Below are 25806 nucleotides of genomic sequence, written 5' to 3' on the forward strand. Positions count from 1 at the left end.
TCCACTGATAATGCAACATGTAAAACAGTATCTAATAAACTCTTCTTGATATTTACTTGATTTTTTATTAGAAGTAGAAAGAAAAATGTTTATTAGATGTCTGGCCATCATTCCCATTTTCACTCTTGCCGATTTAATCCCAGTATACGTTACACACGGGATTGGGTGAATTTTGCGACATTATTATAAGCAGTAAACGGGTCATTTTGGTGTTGGCGAAAATTTTCAAACTCGCGCCAAGACCATACCGCGTTCTAGGATTGTACCCTCTTGTGTAGCCATTTATCCATCAAACAAAACTGATTTTTTTTTTTTTTTTTTTTTTTTTATCATCCTTCAAGCACGCAATCGAATTTTCCAATACTTCGAAAATGTTATATGCTTGCTTGACAACAAATTTGGTTAGAAATAGGGAACACAAGTGTGTAAACTATGCATATTACAATTATCGCTGCGCGCTTTGAAATTCGATTCTCGAATTGTTCAAGCATAACGCCTGAATCAAGGGGAAAACAATACAATCAAAATTAATATATGGAAATGATTAATTTAAAATTCCTAGTAAATGTTAAACATCCAAAATTCTTTTCAAATGCCGTTATATTTTTTGTTGTCAAATAAATTTTTTTTTGAATTTAGCGACCCCCCAAAATTTCTTCGCGACTTGCGTACCATTGCCATAATAACGCTTTGTATTCATGTAAACCTGATTAATTCTGAAGTGGTTTAAATTCTGTCAGAAACAGTACAAGTGATCTATTTTTCAATTGCATTTGGAAAAAATGATTTCAGACTTGTTTTCAACTGCATGTAACAGAGTATTATCAGAATTACGGGAAACTGCGACTGTGAAAATGGATAAACATCAGCTGTCCAATGTGAAAAATAATGTTATCATTTGGATATTGTTATCGAATTGCAGAACGCCCTTCAGTTTGTATACGAAAACATGGAAAATACATCGCTTATTGTGATCAACAGTTCGGTTAATACGATCCAAATATTACAAATACATTTTTTTAAACAAGGTTTCTTTTAAATTTTAATATGGTATATCAATAGAGTTTATGGATGGACATGGGTCAAGTGGAATAGCGACACATTCTACAGGATATTAGATGAATATGCGTTTAGACTAACATATAATATAACATCTTTCATATATTCCAAAACGAAAAAAGACTTTCGGCCCGCCGCGTATTTAGAGTGCCCCCCATGCCGCACAGACACTATACATTTACAAACATCCATGCAGTCTCCGGGATTCGAGCGCGAGTCTTTCGGTACGGTACTCAGAGTCACTAATCACTATCCCGGTTGGAAAAATGTGATCACATTTAATGGAGTCTTGGTGTATCACGATGGAACGGTGTTTGGACACAACAAGGTGCCCAGGCACAGTCGCCTTAACCCTTCTACAACAAGTAAAAAATTCCTAAATAGTGCACGAAATAACTAGAGCAACGCATATAATTTATATGTATATTTGTATCTAATTTAATTCTTGCTTTTAATTTATTCCTTTTACAATTGAAATTTTGTTATTCATGATTTAATTCCAGTCCCCGTTAAACATTTTTAACAATTTTCATTCAAGTTGCTTAAAAACATCTTTCGAAATAGAACTTACTAAGTATGGATTCACTCTTTTCAGATAAATCTACTATAATTAATCTTAGAAGATAAATATAATCAATATTATTTAGTAAATAAATTATATGTATATATATATATATATATATATATATATATATATATATATATATATATATATATATGGATATGGTATGTGTGTGTGTGAGAGAGAGAACACGTTTTAATTCTAGTTTGCAGTACATACGGGATTCGGCGGCATTATGTGTCATTTTGGTGTTGGCGACGATTTTTAAAGTCGCGTCAAATGCTGTTCCGTATACTAGGATTTTACCTAGAACAGGGTTTCTTAAACTGTAGGTCACGACTCCCGTGTTGGTCGCGGGACCTGCAGTAGGATGTTGCCAAAATTTTAGCAGTTTTGATATTTCTTTAACTTAATATAATAATTTTACAGTTATCAAATATTTTTACACAATGTATCTGAAAATAAAAAAAGCTAGACAATACAGACAAAGGGAAAAACGAAAACGTTTCGACGCATTCTTTTTATAATATAAACGTTCATTTTCCTTGCTTTGCACGTGAAGCTGTCATTTCGTTTGTTACATATTTAAAAATTTCACATCGTTCTATGTCTTAAAATTAGAAATTAAAGGGAATGACCTGAAACTGCAATAGTATATTACAGTACAAGTGAAAAAAATTGAGAGTTTCACTCACGCGTGTGTCTTATTTGCGCAATACTTATGGAGTCCCACAAAATTTGTGTAAATATTACGGGGTCCTGAGGTTTAAATGAAAGTTTATTGCAAGGTGGTAGTAGAAAGTTTTCCCTGCCATTTATATAACCGTACTTGCTACAATAAGATATTCCGCCTCTCCCGAGTAGCTAGTCAAATTATTTCGTTTGTCTAAAACTGAAGTGAAACTCATTTCAATTTAAATCTGACAGTTTTCGGAAGCGAAGTGTTTGTTTTAGACTAAAAAAATCACCAGCATTAATTGAAATGGTAACAAAGGATTCGAATTTGCAATGACCAATGCCTTTATCCCCACATCATCAAAGAATTATTTTTATCGCCAAAAAGAGGGTTCCGCAAAGAGGTAAAATTTAGTGCCAAATGTTAAATTTAACAAGAGTAACTGCCTTCTACAGTGAAAAAAAGGTAAAAACACTGAAGGACTTAATTTAGTAAATTTTTTTGTGTCAAAAAAGGGCCAGAATCAATTTTGTGAGGGGTTACATCATGAATTTTGACAAGCATCGACGTTTCCTTGATCAGTGGTTGTTAACAAGAGCAGAGTGAAAACGCTCCAACTTTATGTCACCAAGTGCTTCGGGTCTGGGAGGGGGCCGAAATTTACAATTAGCAAACGGTGCAAATCCATCCAATGAAATTTTAGTGTAATTTTTAACTGATTTTTCTGATTGGCTAGAAAGGGCACATGACCGTTCGCCACTGACTTCGCGACGAAGTGCAAAAGCTTTACGGCTCATACTAAGGCTATACTAAGGTTTAGAGGAGCCTTAGCTCATACTAGTCTTTAACTTTGTTGGATCTAGGTGCTATTCTTGCGATTATAAATTCTCTATATATTTTTCATTGTCTAATTTGATCTAATTTTCTAATTCTTTTTAAGATCTTTAATAGCTTTCTGTTTGATATATTTTTTGTATAATTTTCTAATTCTTTTTAAGATATTTAATCTTAAATATCTTTGTATTTTTGATTTTTTTAATATAATTTTCTAATTCTTTTTAAGAATCTTTACTATTTTTGTATTTGATATATTTTTTATAAATTTTCTAATTCCTTTTTCAGATATTTTATCTTTGTATTTGATATATTTTTTTATATAATTTTCTAATTCTTTTTCAGATATTTAAGCTTTAATATCTTCGTACATAACTAACCTTACTAACATTTGTATATAAATACTAATTTTTCTTACTAACTATTAACATTTGTATATAATATTTTTGTAAATAATCTTTGTAATAAATACTTTTTTTCTTGCCATTAAAATTTTTGTATTGTAGTATATATATTGTAATTTACTTGTGTAATAAAAATAAAAATTTCTGAAATGGAGTCCGAGCCTTTCAGCTCCAGGTAATGTATATTTGCGTATTTATATTGTTTTATTTATTTTTTAGCACTTCACTCGGTTTGTCGGTACTACCAATGTCCCGGTTAAATCTTTGTTGATGAAAATTAAATTATCTGCATTAAGTTTTTCATAATAAACTGTAGTTAAATTCTTTTAATGTATTGCATCAGTCTATTCTATTGGTTATCTATTTAATTAAGTGTTAATATTTGTGTTTAATTTTTTACATCAGTAATTGTTACTTAACGAAAGTTCATCCACTCATTAGTATGTACATGATTATTAATTTTATTTTCATCGTATTTAAAAGTACAGTTGGCGTCGTTTGATTTGCGTAACGTTTGTCTAGAGCTATTTTGTTAACTATATATATCGTTGAGCATAGCAGCAGAATTCAATTAATTTACTATAAATATAACTATAAACGGATAAATCGATGCTTTCACAGTATATTAGGAAAAGGAAACAATTGGTTTAATCCTCTGTTTGAAACAACGCAACAAATATAAAATTAGGGTGTGAAGTGCAGAATCGCCCACTTATTTGGCGCTTTTTACAAGAGTAAGAAAAACTGGATTTTTGTCAATTTCCTTTGACTTTTTTACATCAATGTGTACTTGAACAAAGGAAGATGCACATTGCCGATATTGTGCAATTCTCTGATGTTTTTTTAAGTGAAAATACGTCGATGTGTTACCGGATAGGGTAAATCATCTTTATATGTCACAAATTTCATTTACATGATCAGCGCAAACTGATGCAAAACGGTGATATACAATCTTTTCTAAATTTGAAAAACTGAGATTTTAGTTGGAAAATGAGCTAGACAAGTTAAGGTACTGCTAAAATGCAGCTTTGTATTAACAAAACACAGAATCACAATGAACAGTATTTCGATAGACTTGCTTTCGATCGAATTTCGGATCCTTTAAATTCGGTGATATCGGAAAAGCTGTGATAGAAGTGGCGGTACGCCTCAATGCCGTATAGGCTATCTATCTTGTCCGGAAAAGGTCTAATATTTTTTGCCGATTTGAATATTTTTTTTAAAGTTTGTTCAGCATATTGTGAATTTCAGAAATGTTGCATGAGTATATGAACACAAGATTCATGTAATGAGAAGTGCAGTGCATATGGATTGCTTTTGGAGCAAAAGCTTTAATCTGAGCTCCAATTCCCTTTTTTATCACGTTACCTGCTCCATCATAACTCATAGCTAATGTTGCTACCATCTAACCCGGATTTTGAAATTATTGAGATTATAGAATTATTATTGAGTGGACCTGTAATCTTAGCTAGTCTGAGAAAATGTAGGATGTCTTTCTTATCTAATATTTTTTGACTGTTCACAAATCATCTTGTACACCATCATAAAGTTTCCTTATTATTTGAAGTGACTTCATCAGTTATAATGGAATAAAAGTGAGCAATGGTATTGCTGTATGAGAAAAAAATTTTGTTACCTCTAGCACGCAAGGCTATTGGAAATTTTGAAGATAGGCCTTTTTTAAATATTTTTTTTATATAGCCGTTTACTTGAATTTTATGTGATTTATGTACGAAGAACAGGCTATTTGAGAATTAAAGGTAACACACAAAACATTAAAAGAATTCCCTTTGGGTGTAATATAAAATTTGAAATCTTTCAGCTTTTATTTTAATATTTTTAATTTTATATTTTTTTCTAAAGCACAAATGTGAATTACCCCAGAAGGGCTATTAGTTTCAAAATGGCATTTTGTGTCAAATCACTTTAAATGTCCGAAGCACTTTTCTAATTGTTGTCACCAAATATTATCACCCTGTATCATATTTCATGAAACTAAATAATGATAATTTGCATGAACATATGTATGTTTACGCATTGTTGAAAAACAATGTTGCCTATAGTCATTAAATTTTGGATAACATAGTCCTCCACCCGAACATATAGGCACTTGGAAGCCTGAATTTGGAATTAACATATTTTTATTATCTATTTTATACTTTGTAGAAATTTAACAAATTTTTGATTAAAAATCATAGTTTTAAAGTGAGCAGTGTAATTATTTTACATTTTGTAAAAATTTAACTAATTTTATATTGTAAACTGAAATTTAATAAAAGTAGTTAAATAAGAAATTAAAAGATCCAACTCAGTAAGTCAGAGCCGGAACAGCTAATGAAGGTTATGAGACTGTGATATTACTTTTGGTTTTGTGAAACGAAGGATTACTAGGATACTTTCAGATTGAAGTTCTGTAGAAACAAAAGTTTAAGTACCCTCCCCCTTTCTGAAGCTCTTTATTTGTTTATTGACTTTTGCTTATTAAAATGTCACTAAAGGAGATATGAGCAGAAAAACGTACATTCGGAGTTGCGATTCGTATGTTACGCTGTAAGAAAGAAACGTAGTGCCAGAGTGTCACTATGGTAAATAAATGTATTGAAAGTAAAAGTGTTATTTTCTGTAATGTGTGTGGTGTTATTTTATTGCGATATATAGCTATTCATGAGAAATAGAATAATTCAATTCAAGTGTGTTTGGTGAATTGAATTATTCTATTTCTCGTCAATAGCTATATATCGCAATAAAATAACACCACACACACATTACAGAAAATAACACTTTTACTTTCAATACATTTATTTTCCATGGCGACAGTCTAGCGCTAGCTTTCTTTCTTACAGAGTAACATATGATTCGCAACTCTGAATGTGTACAACAAGAATCAAGTTTATCGAAAATATATTTCAGCGGCGATTCTAGTGGCGCATGCGCTATTAGACAAGATTCTGCTCTGTCGCCAAGTATTTCTCAGCTAATACAAAACAAAGCCACTGTACTGAAGATAACACAGTTCAGTGAAAGAGTTTCTAAATGTCAATTACATTTAATGTTGCTGACGCAGACTCATTTTGCGTAGGATGCATATTCATAAATCGTTTCAGATGAACATACACTTGTTCGTGGTGATTAGAGAACCTTTCTTCTAGTAATGAAAAGGCTAATTTATAATTAGAGTCAACTATGGATATTGACTGAACAATACGATTAGCATCTCCTCTTAGCTCAGATTTTAAGTACTGTAATTTGACCACATCTGTTAAATTAGGATTTGAATCAACACTGGCTAAAAAATATCTTTAAGTGAAAGCTACTCGTGTAAGTTACCCGAAAACATTGGCAAAATAATTTTGGATAATTTAACATTGACCTAAGCATTCGTGAAAACCAAAGGTTCCTATTCAATTTCTTTGGAAAGCTTAGCTAATTTACGATTTAATTCGACTTCTACATCTAAGACAATATCGTCAATCTCTTCTTTCTCTTTTACATAAGCATCAATACAATCAAAAGTCTTTAATCCGGACTTGTCAGGACTTCAGCGATTCCAGATTATCGGTTTTCCCGGATTATAGATCATCAGTTTAAATCTGGTAAAATGGCATGCATAAATTATAAAATTAAAAATATAAAACCGTAATTTATGAAATAAAGAGCAATTATGATCTAAAGGGTATCAAAATTTACAAAAAAATCTTAATATTTATTTGTTTACTTTATTAAACATTTCTTTCAACAAGCACATGCGTAAAGCATACATTAAACATAGTCGAAATTAGAAAATTGCAACCAGAAAACTATTTGATGTGTACTTGTGATATTTATAATGACAAGGAATTTGATTTAAATCATATCAAAGAGGGAGCAAATCGAGATGAAATACTACATTTAATAAGGAATTATAAGCTGATTAAAATAAAAACATCTGCCATGAAGATGAGGATAGTGCTGAGAGATCAATTTCCAGTTCATTGCACGCCGTGACGTCCCCCCCCCCCCCCCCCGCAGAGCAGCTTGAAATTGATAAACAGATTTTGGAATGGTTAGAGAAACAAAGGATATGCCTTTATCCATTTTTTGCAGCAATTCCACTTTTTGTTTAATGGACATCGAAACATGCTTTCCCTTTGTAGATTCTTTGCAGCTCCAGTATCGGAAATTGTGTTTGACATAATCGAAAGTTCCAACTTACTTTTATTAAATTGCTCTAATAGTCTAAAAGAAAATAATAAGCCGTATCCAATTAGAAGATTAAGGAACAACACAATCTGCAACATTAACTGAAATAGATTATTTTAGCTTAGCTTATACCGTCCGTTATACATTAAACGCGCATGCGTAAACGTATTATGCATATGCGTAAACGCATGCGCGGAAAATTTGTAGCTTTGAGGTCCGGATTATAGATCATTCCGGATTATGGATGTCTGGATTAAAGACTTTTGACTGCACTTTCTTCAATACATAACCCGAACAAAGAATCTAAATTGGAATTTATCTTTGTCTCGAACACTTTAAACTTATTCTTCAGCACTTCCAAATCACTTCTTTGGATATTTTTGCCGGCAACGTTTTGTTTTAACTTTGTTTTCAATGTATGTTTTTTCGCTGATATCTCCTTTAGTGACCTTTTAATTACCAAAAGTCAATAAACAAATAAAGAGCTTCAGAAAGAGGGATGGTACTTACTTTTTTGTTTCTACAGAACTTCAATCTGAAAGTATCCTATGTAATTCTTCATTTCACAAAACCGAAAGTAATATCACAGTCTCATAAACTTCATTAGCTGTTCCGGCTCTGACCGCCTAAACAATTAATTAAACAACGTTGAACAATTTAATTAATTGTAACAAATTGCCTCAGGCTCTTTTATAAGTATTAGTTTATGTTTTATAAAAATTTAGCAAATTTTTGATTAAGAAACATATTTTTAAGGCAAGCAGTGTAATTAATAAAACATTTGTATTTTAAGTGTGCAAGACAGTCTGTCTGAAATTGTAGCTTTTAAATACTTTTAGTCCAAAGTAGCATTAGCCCAAACATCTAATGATTGTCTGTAAATGAAAAAAATTGCCCGTTTGGACCTAATTTTTATCCTATAAAATCTGAGATTGTTTTCATTATTTATTTGAGGGGTACTGAACCCAAGGTTTGCATAACTTTTCAACCACAAGGTTTGTGCTTACATTATTTTCTTATTTTTTATAAAAAGTTTTAGAAAAGTATTTAAAATAAATGGATCTTATATCGAGTTAAAGAAAGTGCTTACAGATTGTATTTTTTAAATAAGCTAATTATCTTTAAGATAAATGCTATTATTTTTTTATGATGACAATAATAGGAAAATAAGGGGAATAAAGTCTCCTGAATATTTCTTTTTGCAGAGTTATTTATATTAAAATAAATTTCATAATCCTTAATTTTATTTGCATGAATTTCACATATTTCATAAAAAAACAGATGCATATTTGTATCCTATAAAATAATTTGTTAAAATTCTACAGGATATTTGAGTGGGCTTCCCAGACACTGTTATTTCATAAAATAACAAGCAAATATTTATATTGTATACATCAATGCCTTTAAAGATTACGTTATTTCATGTAATTGTAAGATACCTGTTTAAGTATTTATTCCATGCTAAAAGAAATTATTTGTAAATTAGGTGATATTAATTTCTTTAAAAGTAATTCATGGGTTCAGTGCAAATTGCATTTTATTTTATAGAAGAAATTTTGTTTCACAAACTTTTTGCATACACAAAGCTTTCGGTCGAAGGCTTCTTAGTATTTTTCGGTTTCGGCACGAAAATCGCCTACAGGTCGGCAGATAGTGTGGCTGGATACGAGGTTTTTATTTATGAACCTCACGCTGTAACATCTTTCTCTATTGATTGCTATTTCCCTACTGCCAGTTGCCGCATTCATTCGAAACCATTTCGTATTTATCAAAATCTGACAAGAATATTCTGCGTGTCGTGATTTGGAAAGCCATCTTTCAATACGAAATAATCCGTAGATACACCTAGAAGATTAAAGGTGCCATTTAGTTGTTGAGTTATCGATGAAATGGTTTCATTTCATGGTTCTTGGACTATAGTTTAAGCCTAATTTTCTATCACGAATGAGGCCCACCAGCGGCCGAGCGGTGGAGTCACCGAACGCTGGTAGTCGGTCCGAGGTTCGAATCCCAGGAACGGGCTGGGCGTTTTCGTGGTTTTCCCCATGTGTAACGTGTATACAAGCCAGTTTCCCTTAGAAAGTGCTCCACAAAGGCACAGGCAGATAGCCCTTGAGGCTTTGTCATAATCACACACAATCATGAATGATGCCTTTTCTTTGTCAAAATTTTATTGCAAATTTTTCATCTCTGGCAATTTCTAAATAGATAGATTCGATGCACTTTTAAAAAGTTTAAAAAGTATACCAGTATTTCAGTGGTAAATTAAAATTTAGAGCTATCTAAATTTATGTGCAGTCATAATTCACTTGCATTTAGAAGTATCTAAATTTATGTGATGTCAATTTATGATTTAAATGGATGTGTGTGCCAAGTTTGGTGCTTTTATGCATGTACTGTCACTGTGGTTTATTATGGTCTCGGTAATAAAATTGTACCTATTTTTGTTTATTATAGGAATGCGAAGCGCCCAAGAAGAGGATGTGAGCAAACAAGCCCTGTGGATGTGGAGGCTGAGAGGTAAGATACCAATTTTTTCTCTTGGCTTCTTTTTTTTGTTATTGTTGCTTCTTTGTCTTTGAGTATGGTAGTAAAGTCATGCTGCGATAATGATGTTAATGTCACACTGCGACTTTTGTATAACTTCACAAAGTGACATAAATTTAATTGCTTTAAAGCAGCGGTTCTCAACCTTTTGACTAACACATACCATCTAAACAAAAATTTAAAAACCTTAGTACAACCAGTATGATTATTGTACATTTTATAATACTTATTCAGTTTCTCAATATAAATAGAAAAAATAAATGTTTTGCCATTTGCACAAGCTATTGGCTATCTGTATTAAATAGGCACACATAAAAAATATTAATTAAGAATTGGTTACCATTTTAATTATCAAAATTTAAGTTATATACTTAAATTTAGTGTAAAATTTGGGCCTGTTTAAGAGAGATCAATTTCTTTGTCTGGCCTTATTTCACTTAGCTTTAAGTGTGATCCACTTTTAATTTTATTCTGTATTTATTTTTCAAATAAAACATGGAAGAAAATCCTTGTTCACACAAATAGGTTGTGCGAAAAGGCAATAAAAATTTAGCTTTATTTGAAATGCCTTTAAATTCTTTTTTTCGGTGTAGCCAAAAGTTGTTATTTATGAAATCTTCAGTGGAAGTGCAATCACAGGAATTTTCTAACAATTGTTCTTTTTTTCTTCATAGAATTTTTGAACTTTGTTTCTTTGCCTACAACCTATTTTTTATCTTGTGTACCACCTGTTGAGAATTGCTGCTTTAAAGATCTGTGTGGGTGTCGCACAGTGTTACATTAGTTTAATCAGTATAATGTCGCAATAGCAGTATTTCAGACATCTCCTCCAGTAAAACTGATAACAGCAGAAAAGCGTTTTATTGATCCAGTAAGAAGTTACTCTTCCAGTTATTAAAATCTTACTGGAATCTTTGGAATTTTTTAATTATTGAATATAGTCATCACAATCATATCAGATTTCCTCAGTGATTATTGTTATATCTCATTGTATTGAAATTATATAACAGATGCGTTTATGATTCATTTACATTTTTATGTAAAACTTTGCTCTCATAAATTGCTATAAAACTATATGCTCATAGTTTTTGTGTATCACTTTTGTGTACTTGCGTGTATTGCTATAAAACATATGCTAATAGTTTTTGTGCAAATAAAACTTACATTTCTTCATTCAAATATTTAGTATAGCCAATAACTACAGTGAGCATAGTTATGTGAATGAAATTAAGCATATAAAACAATTTGTTTTCCAATAAATGTAAGAAAGTTTTAAATAGCAAATTTTCTAGTGTATAAGACGCACTTTTTTTCTTTGAAAATAAGTCGGGAAAAAAAGGAGGTGCATCTTGTATGTCGATACTCAGTTTTTGATTGCATTAATTTCTGGAAATTTCCTCTTTTTTTGGAGTTATGTGATTTTTTTCTTGTTTCCTTGCGATGTGTGGGAATATTACAGTTACGGAGAGCTTAGTAAATGTGCATCTGGCATGAAAACTGCAATTTTTGCGAACGACTTTTAAGTGTGGGAAATTTCAACTGTTTGGTGTTTCTTAAGTTTGTTGGCAAATTATGGTTCAAAAACAATGTTGAAATTGCTGTAACAAAGCATGCAAGCTGGATGCAGGCTTCAAATTTTGAGGTTACACCATCAAGAAGAAGGGGAAGGCCTAACATTTGGAAAGTTTGTGAATGGGTCAAAGCATCTTGGGATGCTGTGAAAACAGAGGCAGAGGTTAAATCATGTATGAAGTGTGGCATTATTAATACACTGGATGGTACAGAGGACAATCTGTTGTATGAGGACTCGAATGCTGATTTAGGAGAGGTTTCAAGTGACTTTTCATTTAGCTATGGTGATGAGTGTTTAGGTTTTGATGAAGAAAATTAAAAGCTCTTCCCCAGATGAATTGTGGGTATAAAGTATTACTTTGTATTTATATTTAAAATACTGTAAATTCATTATAATGAAATGTGTATAAAAAAAGGGGGATGTGCCTTATGCGCCTGCAAATACGGTAATAAAGATATAAAAATATCCATTCACTTAAGAGAAACTTAAATTCATTTCCTGCAAAAATTTTAAAAGATCCTTTTAATATATTTAATGCAGCCTTTTCTTAATTAATAAGAAGTTAATATTGTTAATAACATATTTTATTTATATCGGCAATTCTGTCAATGTATACATGTTTTTCGAATGGCCTTTCATCGAATTTTACAAAATATGACTCGTATTCATAATATAAGTTTACAATGTCTCCTTCAGCCTCATGAAATTAAACAAAATATGCATTATTATTATAAAAAATTATAATGCTATTATATGCATTGAGATGAGCAGTGACTGGCAAGAGTTTTAAAGCTATTTATTAAATTTTAAATTACTTTAAAATTGAAAGAAAGCTCCAAATTTTTAAATAGGTACTAAACATTTTGATGATTGTTTGATTTACTATTTTGAAGCTTTATTATTTATCATTTATACTTTTATTATTTTTGAAACTCGGACGCTTCCAAACATATGAATTTATAATACTTACAATTCAGTAAAAACAAATACAAACTTAAAATTTTAGATTCTAAGCTTTCAAGACAGCTTCTGTACACAAAAGTACTCGCTGTTATACACTCATGTCCATAAATTAAGGATAATGCAAAATCAGGCAAAGGAAAAGTTAGAAGCAAAACAAATTTGACTTATTTGTAAAGCTTATTTATTAAACAAAAGGTAAAGAGCAAAAACAGATGCTATATGTTTGATATTATTAAAAAAATTAGCGATTTTTTTTTCTCCCTGGAGCAAATTACCAAAAAAAAAAAAAAACTTATTTACAAAAAACCAATATTACATGGTTGGTTTGATTGTTAATACATTGTATGTCTCCCAGACGATGCAATACAGTCCGTACAACGCCTAGGCATCTGAGTATCAAATTATCGATCTGATCTTGGGGGATATTACATCACTCAAAAAGCAATGCACTCCGAAGTTCCGGTAGACATGTAGAAGGAGGTTGACGGGCTGCAACTCGTCGGCCAAGCATGTCCCACACGTGTTCTACTGGTTCAAGTCTGGTGAGAATGCTGGCCAGTCTGTACGGGTGATATCCTCCGATTGAAGGCATTCGCTTACGATATTTGCACGGTGAGGACTGGCGTTGTCATCCATAAACAAATTGTGTGCCCATGGCACCCCGAAACAAATGTACATGTTGTTCCAGAATGACGTCCCGATAGATATGGCTTGTCATGATTCCAATTTGAACATGAAGGTCAGTTCTGGAACCCAGAATAATTCCACCCCAAACGAGCACTCCTACACCACCGTAACGGTGTCGTTCAATGATGCTTTCTTGGTGGTAACGAATACCTGGAGCTCTCCATATGAAAGTCCGGCGAGAATCAGACTGCAAGCTAAACCTGGACTCGTCGGAAAACATCACACAAGCCCACTGTTGCGGTGTCCACAGTGCATGCTCTCTACTCCAGGCTAACCGCAGGCGACAGTGAGTTGCAGTAAGTGGAACGCATCTGACAGGTCTACGAACATATAAACCAATCTGCCCTAAGCGTCTGTACACGGTCTGCCTTGAAATTGTCGTACCAGTGGTTGAAGAGAGCTGACGAGGCAGGTCTCAGGCTGTGCTCCACCTGTTTGTTTTGGCAGTAACTGCCAAATACCAGTCCTTATTCGGCGCTGTAACTCTGGGGCGACCTGTGCTGTAACGTCTACTCACATTACCATCATCTGGGAATCGTTGCCAAAGGCTGGAGATGACACTCTGGGCAATTCCAAGTTTGTCTGATACTTCCAGTTGGGTACGCCCACATTCCAGACGGCCGATAATTCTACCACGTAAAAAATCATCCAAATGCGTCCTTTGTCGGTTATTGCACTGAAATGCTTATAAAGCCCCTGCGAACTATTTGGTTATTGCACTGAAATGCTTATAAAGTGCCTGCGAACAATTTTACTTCTTTGCCTGTATTCGTTATATATCACTTTCTTACATTCTCGTCATTGTGAAGTACCATCGGTGTCATCTGGTTACTTCCTAAAATTTGCATATGATTCTTGAAGATGTGTGTTGTGATGTTACAGGTAATATTTTAGTATATTTTAGAGTTCGATTTCCACGTGACTCCGAATTATCCTTAATTTATGGACATGAGTGTAGTAGCAACTTTGTTGCAGCATATTTTGGGTGCCCCCATGCTGCACAGACACCATACATTTACCACCCACCAACCTTTTTGAGATTAACTGTTATAGTAGCACCTTTCTTTTCAATTGTTGCAGGGAGATGAGTTTGCACTATCTCTAAAAAATACATTAAATGGAAAATTTACTTGTGAATTTTTAATTATAATTACTGCATATTTAAACAGAAAGTCAATTAATTAAAAACCATAACATTTTTGCGATGCAACTATCACACGGAGGACGAGTCCAAGGATTTTCAAGTTCTCTTTCCCTACGATCAGCTTCTTGAAAGAACTTTTCGGCTTGCAGCATATTTTGGGTGCCCCCATGATGCACAGACACTATGCATTTACAACCCCCGAACCTTTTCCGAGATTCGAACCCGAGTGCTTTGGTACGGCAGTCGGCCTGATCGAGCGGTAAAATATAATGTAAAAGAACAAAGCTTTACTTAATTCAGCTCAATTACTGACAAATGGATAGATAACAAACTAAGTAACAATACATCATAAAAATTAAATAGCAGAACAAATGAGGATTAAACATCATTTTAAGAATAAAAAAAAGTTAGACATTTTAAATAACATTTTAAACATTTGCGATCAGATAAAACTGCTATTTTATGTTGTCTTCTAATTCATTTAAAGTCTTCTTGACATAACAGGTTCATACACTAAATATATTACTCTTCCTTCATGCATTGGGATATCTTTCCAGATGCTAATATCTACCTGCTTTATTTCTTCTGGGATGGTCACATATGCATTTAGTAGCACTATGCACTATTCATGGAAGTCTGGTCTTATTTTATTCGATTTTTTGAATAATTAAGATTTGACTCAGGCTGAGAGCTACGGGTGCTGGGTGTGACTTAATTTGGCAGATTTCATATTATACGTAATGTAAGTTATCAAGATATTTTGTAAATGATGATGTACATAAAAATATATTTATAAATGTTGACTTATGTAAAATAACCTATGATAACTTCAGGGATTTAAATGCCCCCCTTTTTTTTTTCACTTACCCAACTGTACTCTTCGGCTAGCGTGTCCGACATCACTTCAAAATATTTGTTACGATTACTATTAATATGTTTACGTTAGTCTCCTTTAACATTAATATGTTTCAATTCATTGACCTAAATAAATAAATATATAAATAAAAATTGACTTTAATCTATAAATGCATAACCAACAAGATTTCTTATTCTATCATTTAAGAAAATTATTTCAACTTCACAGAACACTCAAGAAATCTAACTTTCCTCAAAATAAAATGCAAATGTAATGGAAACTTATTTATAAAATCATAACGTTTTCATTGCTTTGAGTTCCATATTTGTATTTTAGTACATTTTATGCAGTTAGTTTTTATATAAAGAAAATAAGATAATTCTGAATTTTTCGGTTGATTGCACAGTTAGGAGTTTTCAGCAACTCCACCTTTTCTTGCAATATTTGTAATCTAGATAAAGAATTTAAATTTTTTAAGATTAGATGTTGAAGTTCTGCGGAAGAGAAAAGGTCAGGGTATTACATATTTAATTCAGAAGTCAAACAACAAAAATCAGCGTTATATTTACAAAATTTTCACAGTAAACAGTCACTGTGAAAATTTTGTAAATATAACGCTGATTTTTGTTGTTTGACTTCTGAATTAGTATTTATTCGGCGTGTTATTGTGTCTTTATTACATAATTATTCTAAAAACCTGAAAACAGAACACTTTTAAAAAATTGACTATTGGCAAATTCAGAAAGTTACTGTTAAAAAATTTCCAGCTGCGGTAAGATAGATTTCCCACAAAGCAGGTTTAGGATTTGCTAGATTTGGCGAGAAATCACCCATTTGGCAACATCTTTCAGCGAAATTGGCAATATGCCGTAGACGGATGGAGAACCATTTAGAACGAGTTCTTACTGGTTTGACTTAGAATGTTCTCGAATGCATGCTAAAAGCTATATAAACCCTGCCTGTATGCGGAGTAGCAGTAGTATCTCGAGTCTATCGAGTTGATTTTCAGTCTAGTATTGAGTTGATTGGGGAGTGCGTAGAGAGAGTCTCTTAATGTATCGCGAGTTAGTGCATCATCGAGTCTTATCTTGGAGTGTGTTGAGCTCCAAGAACGATTGAACTGAGTCAGAAGCTGTATTCTAGTGCTTATTGTGGAGTGCATCGCGAGTTGTAGCGTCGAGAATCTCGACAGTACGTCGAGTTCTGAGAAGACTGAACCTAGTCGGGAGCTGTACTCTAGCACTTTGCTGTGAAGCTGTCTTCACTGTTACAGCCTAAAGGCTCTGTTGCTGATTGTTTCAATGTGCTTGTCGCAGTTTTTGGACGACTGTAAACATGTTTTTGGAGATGTCCTGAATAATACTGGCAAATACATTGTGTGTTTATTAAGTGTCATCGTTAATCACTCCAAATTGCATGAACCTGTACAGGAATGCAACAGTACGAAACCTTTATTGGGTCTTTCTGATGAGCCTGCTTTTGGAGTATTAGTCCTCAGATTTGCAGTGAGGACTAGCTAAAACAGATGCAGAAAATTCTGGTTGAAAATATTTTCCTTGTGTGCACTCTGGTAGCAATGGCAAGCACAGCTCTGCTAGCTTTTTTACTATAGTACTTTTTTACTGTTTTTTACTTGTTTACTTTTTTTACTCATCTGAAGAATCGGAGAATTTAAATCGCTGGTGGTTTTTTTTTTTTTTTTTTTTTTTTTTGTTGTTGTTTCCGCACCAAATTCTGCACTTTTCGATGTCTGAAAACTTCATAGCCAACTTTAACTTTTCTATGCCTTTTTCACTGAAAATTTTAAATTTCCGTTATCACTCATAAACAATAATTTAACATAAAGCAAAAAGAATGAATTAAATAATCGTTTAATGTTAGATTAAACATCTAAATGTTCTAGCAGCATTTATTTGCTCATGTATAATTATCGAAATATTTGATGTAAAATTAAATTAACAGTCATGGCTACATTATTTTATAAAATTCTGCAAATTTCAGATATTTTGCAACAATTTATTCAATAAATAAATCAAATAGAATTTTTATGGTTTCGAATTGTAGGATTATACTATTTCATTATTTTTCCACTGCAAAATTAAGGTGACCGAATAGATTTTGAGAGCATCAAATTTGTATAAAAAAATGCAGTTAAATGTTAAAGCAAATATATATTATATCCTGATATGATTGTTAATTTTTGAATTTTTTAATACATGCATTCCTATTTTTAAACAACTAGTCTGGTAATTAAAATAATGTTAAGATTCAAAAACCAAACTACCAACTCGTACTAATAATTTATGGATAAAAGTACTAAAAATGGAGATGTTACTATATTTTAAAAATATTTTGGTACTGATGTCATTCATAACAGCATTTTCCATGTTCTATTCAGCTTTCTAAATTATACAGTGAGAAAAATGAGCAACAAGAACACATAATTATAGAAAATATCATACTTGTCGATGCAAAAATTTAGAGAACCCGGTGAAATTGCCAAAGTTCTCAATAATCTGGGGCTTGATGTGATGCAATCATTTTGTTCAGTTTGATTCATTTTTTCATATTACATATGTCATTTATCCATATCAGCCCAAAACCAAGAATTTGGCACCGTTTGTACACCTTCATCAAATTCAGCAATGTAAAAGAAACTCTTGAAAAGCTAAAATAATTATTTTAGGTATTTTAGGTAAATTTAAAATAGATCAAGTCTTAAAATAAATAAAAAAGCACTATTTCATTCAAAATATTTCAGGTTCAAAGCATAAGTTTAGAGAAGAACAATTTACAAATAGATTTGAGTTTTAATACAATTTATTCCTGTGTTCTTATTAAATACGCATTACTGTTCTTTTTTAATCGATACAGATTTAAGTTTTGGTAGAGGGATAATTTTTTTTTACTTTGGTGTAATAAAGGCGTTTCTTCGAAAACATAAATTGGAAGAAATATTCTTGATGAATACTTACAAAATAATCTCTCTCTCTCTTTATTTATTTATTTATTTATTTTTAAATCTTAAATGATCATAAACAGCGTTTTTGTTAAAAATGCTATCTGTAAAATTTTCTTTAGTAAACACCAGCAAAATGGAAACTGCCATAACATAATTAGAATTTTATTTATTTTATTAATGTATGTATAATGATGTATCTAAGTATGAAATCAATTAAAAATCAGCTTGCCATTTAAAAAAAAGCCTTGCTTTTATCAATTAACCCAAGTACATTTAGAAACAAATTTAATTGGTTTAATTATTCAGAGACTACTTTTAAGGAATGACTATATAGAAAATATTTCATATGAAATAAAGTTGCAACACTTAACTAATAGGATCACGTTCATTATTCTTTGCAGAACTTTATTGACATAGCTAATTTTATCTGCATATACATGTTTATGAATTAAATGTATATTCAACTGAGTAAAAGGAAATAATTATTTAATTTAAATTTTGTATATTTTGCTCTTTAAACAACCTGTTATTAGTAGTATATTCTGAGGCAGGAAAGTGATGTTCTATTTTTATTGCATTGCATGATTATTTTCGTGTTATTTAAAAAAACATTAGCAAGCCTTGTGAAAACATAATCGAGTATATTTAGTTATCAATTAAATAAATTACATCATCAATTAAATAAATTACACAGACATCAGAAGTATGCAACCTGATAATGTAATGAAAGTATGTAGCATTTATGAAAAATTGTGGCTCGAATTGAAAGAACAGGAAATTTCTACAAATATTCTCATATTTAGAGTTGATTTTGGACTGACATCACTTTCATGAATTATTAGTTTTTTCTTCTTGATTGGTATGATGTCTCTTTCATCACTTGAGTATTCGTGATACGATTCTGCTTCAATAGATGATAAATTAGGGGAGATCTCACATCGACTAGACTTCATGATGAAATCCATAATTAACAATTGCCTGTTGTTTTTTTGTCCCCCTAAATCTTTTTAAACATCTGTATATAGATTTAAACACTTACTAAGCTCCCCTTGGAATCGGAGATTTCATTCGACATTTGTGTCATATTGTAAAAAATGATTACCTAATTTTCTTCCCAATTCAAGTCCTACACTGATGACTTTAGCTGTGAATGCAGCTGGTTCAGATTGGTCTTCATCATGTTTATTTGTTTCATGAATCATGTTAACTAACTCATCCTCATTTAGTTCTTCATCAACCATTATTCCTTTAATATATGCTTGAGCTAAATCCTCAAAACCTTCTCCTACTACAGTTTGAGCCAATTTAGTGATCTGAGAATATTCACACTCTAATGGTAATCTATCATTCTCATCTTTAGCAACATCCAGCGTATTGCTTTCCAGCATGCGTTGAGCATTGATTGTTTAATCTGAGTATATGACAGTCCAACACAATCTAAGATTGTAAATTTCTTCCAAGCATCCATAAGAGTAAGATTCATTATTCTCCATTTTTTCTAAAATATACCTAAAGGTTTGTTTGATATACACAATGTTGTAAAAGCCAGAAAATATTACTTGATTCAATGGCTGTAATAAAGAAGTTGTATTTTTTGGGCAAAAAGACTATTTCTACTTTTTTGTGTTGTAAATTTTGAAGATGACCAGGTGCATTATCTATTAAAAGAAGAGTCTTAAAAGGCAATCCTTTTTTACCTAAATAATTTTTGACATCTGGGACAAACATGGTAAGAAATCATTCATTGAACCTTATGGCAGTGACCCGTGCTTTCCTGTTAGGCATCCAATAAAAGGGAAGGTTATTTATATTTGTTCCTTTAAATGAACATGGTGTTTTTGATTTGTTAATAACCAATGGTTTCATTATATAATTGCCTGAAGCATTGCAACAGAAAAAAATTGTATGACTTTTCACTACCTTATGACCACTAGCTGATTTGCAAGGTACAGTCAAAAGTCGTTAATTCGGACACCTATAATCCGGAATGATCTATAATCCGGACCTCAAAGCTAAAAACTTTCTGCGCATGTGCCGCGTTAGCACAGGCGTTTTACGCGAGCGCGTAAGAACTTGACTACTGCGCATATGCGTGTGAGCAAGCGCAGAATACGTTTTCGCCTGCGCGTTTAATGTATAACGGACGGTGTAGGCTAAAATTATCTAATTATCTATTTCAGTTAATGTTAATGATTGCGTTGTTCCTTAATCTTCGAATAGGATCCCGCTTATTATTTTTTGCAGACTGTAAGAGCAATTTTATAAAAGTAAACTTGAACTTTCGATTATGTCAAATAGAATTTCCGATGCTGGAACTTCCAAAGGATCTACAAAACGAAAGTATGTTTCAATGTCCAACAAACAAAAAGTGAAATTGCTGAAAAAAATGGATAAAGACATGAAGAATGTGACAGAGAGGTTAGTGAAAACGAAAAAATTTCCATTGACCAGTTAGTCGGTATTCTCGGCACAGCAATTAACGGGACTTGAACAGCAGAACTCTTTAACTGAAAAGAAATTATGTCTGTTTATAGAATTAAAGAGAAAGTATTAGTATCACATAAAATGAAGCAACTTAAACAACTTACATTGAAAGAAATGTTTAATAAAGTAAACAAATAAATATTAAGCTTTTTTTTTTTGTAAATTTTGATACCCTTTAGATCATAATTGTTCTTTATTTCATAAATTACGGTTTCATATTTTTAATTTTAGAATTTCTGCATGCCATCTTACGAGATTTAAACTGATGATCTATAATCCGGAAAAATCGATAATCCGGAATCGCCGAAGTCCCGACGAGTCCGGATTAACGACTTTTGACTGTATTTTTTTTTTTTTCAGAACAACGTAGACACATCAGCATTGAAGATCTGATCAGAAATGTAGGAGATCGTGGCAATTGATTTCAGCAAATTTTGCTGGATATTGTTGTTACATTCGAATCAGCAGATGCACTTTCTCCTTTCAATCTTAGATTATGTAAAGAATGCCTTTGTTTAAATATTATTAAATCTCTCAAACCAACCATGACTTGTGGAAAAAGATACCTTTTTTTCATCTGACAAAGTCGATAGTGACCGATTCTTAAGTGCTTTATAAATTTTTAAAGCCTTGTTTCTAATAGCATCAGTATCAATTGGAATCCATTTTAAATTTTCGTCTTCTACCCATATCTAATTCTTTTTCTAGTAGAGTCTTCATTTTTTTTTTTTAATTGTCCTTATTGTGGCTTCGTTCATGGAGTAAAATTTAGCAACATTTGTTACTCCTTCTCTATTACATAGATGATCTAATATTTTAATTTTTGCTTCTAATTTCATTTTTGATTTTTTTTTAAAAATCGTTTTGGCATTATAATACTTTAAAAAATTTACATAAATTATAAAAAATGCCACAAAAACTATAAATGTTGAAAACTTGCTAGTAAACATTCAGATATGTAGATAAAAATGATGTAATCCTTGCTGCTAAAATACTGATACTGCATTAGTTCGCGTGAACCATATAATTTAAAATTTTACTGTTATGAAATACATATACATACTATTGAGATTCCCCTAACACGGGGAATCCCCATCCTTGTTGTTGCCACCAGTGTTACCAAAGAAATGAGATTAAAAAATGACTTCAAATGTATGTATTTGCATTTATGCAGCAAATACTATTTTACTAAGTTTTTGAAATCTGTTAATTTTTAAACTGTGTAAAACTGAAATCATGTAAAACAAGTAAGTACTGTATAAATCGAGGGATAGGTGTATTTCCACGAGATGTTAATACATCAGAACTTTAAATGTCTGTACATATATACTTGAAGATGAAATCCTGCAAAGTTGACAAATGTTTTTAGGAAAATGAAAATTAAAATGGAAATACAAATTTAAATTTCAATAAATTTGACTTTCTTATCGTCAAGACTGCACTTGCATTGTTTTAGAGTGGAATTCATACAGAAAAGCTTCTAATTTCAGAATTGTCGTGTAGTTTTTGTAGTAAAATATATTCCTGTTTCTAACTTTTCCAGGTCTAATAAAGAATACTGCTTTAACATATGGTTAAATAAAATGAAAAGGCATGATCTTTTGTAGTATTTGTAATAATTTGTCTGTCATGTTACCACAAGTTTTTGTTGGTGTTAATTGTTTTTTATTTTCATTTTTTACTCAGAATTGCAGAATTCCAGGTCTTTAAATTTCTAAAAGATAAGCAACAAAGCATAGTATTTAAGAAAAATTTTTATTATTTGCACTTCAAATGCCGCATATGTCAACTAAGTTTAAAGTTGTATATTTTAATACAGAATTAAAAAGAATTAACACCAACGTGCTGCTAATTTGTGTGTGTCCAGTGAATTAGAGGAAAGACCATTCTTAATGCCCATCAACCATGATTTACCAACAATGCGAGAAACAGGCCATCTTTGGAAATCAGAATTTATTTTAGCAACATAAACGTTATTTATACTAGATTTGCATTTGCTGTCATGTAAGTTTTTGATGGGCTTCTGAAACAAAAGAAAATATTTGTTGGTGGTATGATGAAATAAAATATTTGATACTAATACTCTCCGACTGTCATCTAAAATCACACAATCGTTTCCTTTGTTGAAACAATTTATTGTGAATAGGTTTTCTTTTCCTTTTTTATTTGGACATCTGCAGCTTCATTTAGAGTATGCCCTTCCTCGATGAACTAATGTTCAGTTGTAGTGGGTTCCTGGGCATAGCCTTATCCCAGTGTAGTAAGTTAATACTTTTACGAATGTTAAAGAAATAATGTTGCTGAAGTTCGTAAAAATAAAAATTCGAAGAGCAGTTATGGCAGTGAAATGAAATGAAAGCAATTGTGACATTATAATCAGTAGTAATGGCAGAGTTTGCAGCAAATATAAGATGATGAGTTTTGAAGTTAAAACCTAGAGCTAGTTGGAGTGTGAGCAGCAGAGGCAATCGGGGGCGGAGAGAGAAGAAAAAGCCCTTTTCTTCTTTTTTCTTCCCCCTCTCCTCGAGTATTCAAGGCTGAATGGTTCAGTAGTCAGGTGGTAGGCGGGAGCTTGTTGAACTTCTGTTGGCTGGCAGAGGAGTAATCCTATTGGGTGAAGTGTGATTTACAGTGTGCTACGGGGAAGGCCTAGGCTGTTTTCAATCCATACTCCTTTAGAAGGGTACAAAGACACACATCATTTCCAGGTTCCTGGGTTGTACCTTATCCTGTGTATAGCACGTGAAATACACTGGTGTGCAAAAATTAAGGACGAAGTCGAAAAATTAGCATATCAGCTGAACGAAGAGGCAGAGCGGACAGAAAGACCAATCCCGAGATTAAGTAAGGTGATCTACGGTAGCACTTGCGCAGATATGCAGGTAGACATAATGGGGGAGTGTCTGAGTTGTATAAAGCATGTTCTCGGTGAAAGATCAGTATTTCTGGCAAAGAGATTGCACACCGTATAGCAGTTAAAATCACACTGAGTTGCTGCCTCGGCGAGAAATGGCGAATAATCAATCTGTTAGATGACATCTGGATGCTTTTACCCGAGGTCATTGGGAAGTTGGAGGAAGGCCGCCGTGTGACAAGTGTGGCTGCAGAGATCGGAATTGCTCACAGCATCGTTTCACGACTTTGGAGAAAATTTAAAACTACAGGAACAGCTATCCGGGGGTTTAGTAGTGGTCGTTCACGAGGAACCACACCTGCAGATGACCGGTATATTGCCTTACAGGCCAGAAGAAACAGGCGGCAGACAGCGGGAGAAATCGCTAGACACACGACGCAGGCGACTGGACGACAGATATCGCGTTTTACCGTGGCCAGAAGACTGCAGGGTGGTGGTCTGTTTGCACGACGCCCTGTACGGTGTGTACCTCTAACGCCTGCCCATCGGAGAAGGCGTTCTCTGTGGTGCCGGGAACACCGGAATTGGAGAGACAATGAATGGGGACGAGTACTCTTTACAGATGAGAGCAGATTCAGTCTGAGTAGCGATTCTCATCGCAAACTCATCTGGAGAGAGCGGGGAAGCCGCAATAATCGATCGAACATCATTGAAAGGGACAGGTATGGAGGTGGCGGTGTTAACTTCCGAAGGTTTAGCAAGACGGATGTTGTCTGTTTTTGGTTATGAAAAGTATAAATTGTTAGTGTAACTAACTGTGCGTTCTGTGTCTGGGTGTGAGATGTTAATGTAAAACTGAGTAGCGTAGTGATCAGCTAGTGACTCAGCTTTCTCAGTTTCTGTGTATGTGATCCCAGAGGGGCCATTAAGGGGCAGAATATTTGTGTAGCATCTATTATATCTAGAAGCAGCTTTCCATATACATGATCATCAGTAGAGAGTGATTCTAAATATCTAGACCATTTGTTTTGTGCGTGTACTGACTTCCTGATTCAGCCGATTTAAAATTCTCTTAACTTCTGGGCATCTGGTCCTCTGCCATATTTTTCTAGCTCTCTTTCTGTTAGCTAAAAGTTCTCTAATAGCAGGATCTCTGGCCCTACCAGTTAACGGGACCGCCTTGCTATTTTTCAGAGCACGGTTAAGTGTGCTAGTAAAATCTTCGATAACTGCGTCTAACTCGTCTTCACTGTGTATCGCGGGTAACGGGTACTGAGTGTTGTTTAGAGCTACCCAGTTCATAATAAAGGCTCTTTTGTGTGATGTACTATAGCTACTGATATTCACCTCCATTAAAACAGGGTTATAATCAGAGAATAGTTCACGTAATCTTTCTATCTTTGATGGTTGATAAATATTTTTTAGCAGGAAAATTTCAATAATGCTTGCAGATCTATAGCATGTTGGGTAGGAGGGAGCTACAACAGTAAAGTTGGCCGTTGAGGCAAATTGATTAACAATGTGACCATTTGAATTATCATTTCTGCAGTTCCGATTTTTGTGGTGTGAGTTAAAGTCTCTACCTATGATAATTTTATTGTTTAGTTTGGATATAGCCATTAAATCGGCGAAAAATCCTTCTGTGGTTTACGGTTGAGTAACTAGATCGAGACGAACGTGATTGGTTGTAGAGTGTGTGGTATGATTATGATAGCTACCGCCTTCATGGCCGAAAGCTGTTGAACTGTGATTACAAAGTGAGAGATGGAGCGCTTAAGGATCCTCGTTAAGCGCTCCATCTCTCACTTATTTCAATTTTTTCCACCAGCATTTTTGTGATTGGTTGAAATTCTTTCTTGTCTTCAATCCATACTAATTTAAAGGGATGGCTGAGTGAATGAGGGGGTAGAGGACATGATGGAAAAATTAAATTAAGCCTGCTTCAATATTAATTAGTGATCCGATAGGAATAAAAATTTTAATTTTTCCCAATTTTTGGTGCTAAGCTAGGCAATTAGGTAT

At 32.9% G+C, this 25806-nt stretch overlaps 1 protein-coding gene across 3 annotated transcripts in view; it reads left to right on the forward strand.

The window, feature by feature from the left end:
• The first annotated feature begins 3353 nt into the window (after positions 1-3353).
• The window catches only part of LOC146995278 (uncharacterized), a 474485-nt gene continuing 452032 nt past the window's right edge, over positions 3354-25806 (forward strand). For all 3 annotated transcript variants that reach the window (XR_015042920.1, XM_085823162.1, XM_085823161.1), the window contains exons 1-2: positions 3354-3710; positions 10172-10234. Coding sequence is in view for 2 of the 3 variants with exons in the window: in XM_085823162.1 (XP_085679288.1) it covers positions 3685-3710; positions 10172-10234 (89 nt within the window). In the remaining variant the exon portion in view is untranslated. The remainder of the gene's footprint in view (positions 3711-10171; positions 10235-25806) is intronic.

This window comes from Stegodyphus dumicola, chromosome 9, assembly GCF_044657685.1.
Source record: "Stegodyphus dumicola isolate Sdum_Otavi_A_Nest chromosome 9, ASM4465768v1".
Lineage (NCBI taxonomy): Eukaryota > Metazoa > Arthropoda > Arachnida > Araneae > Eresidae > Stegodyphus > Stegodyphus dumicola.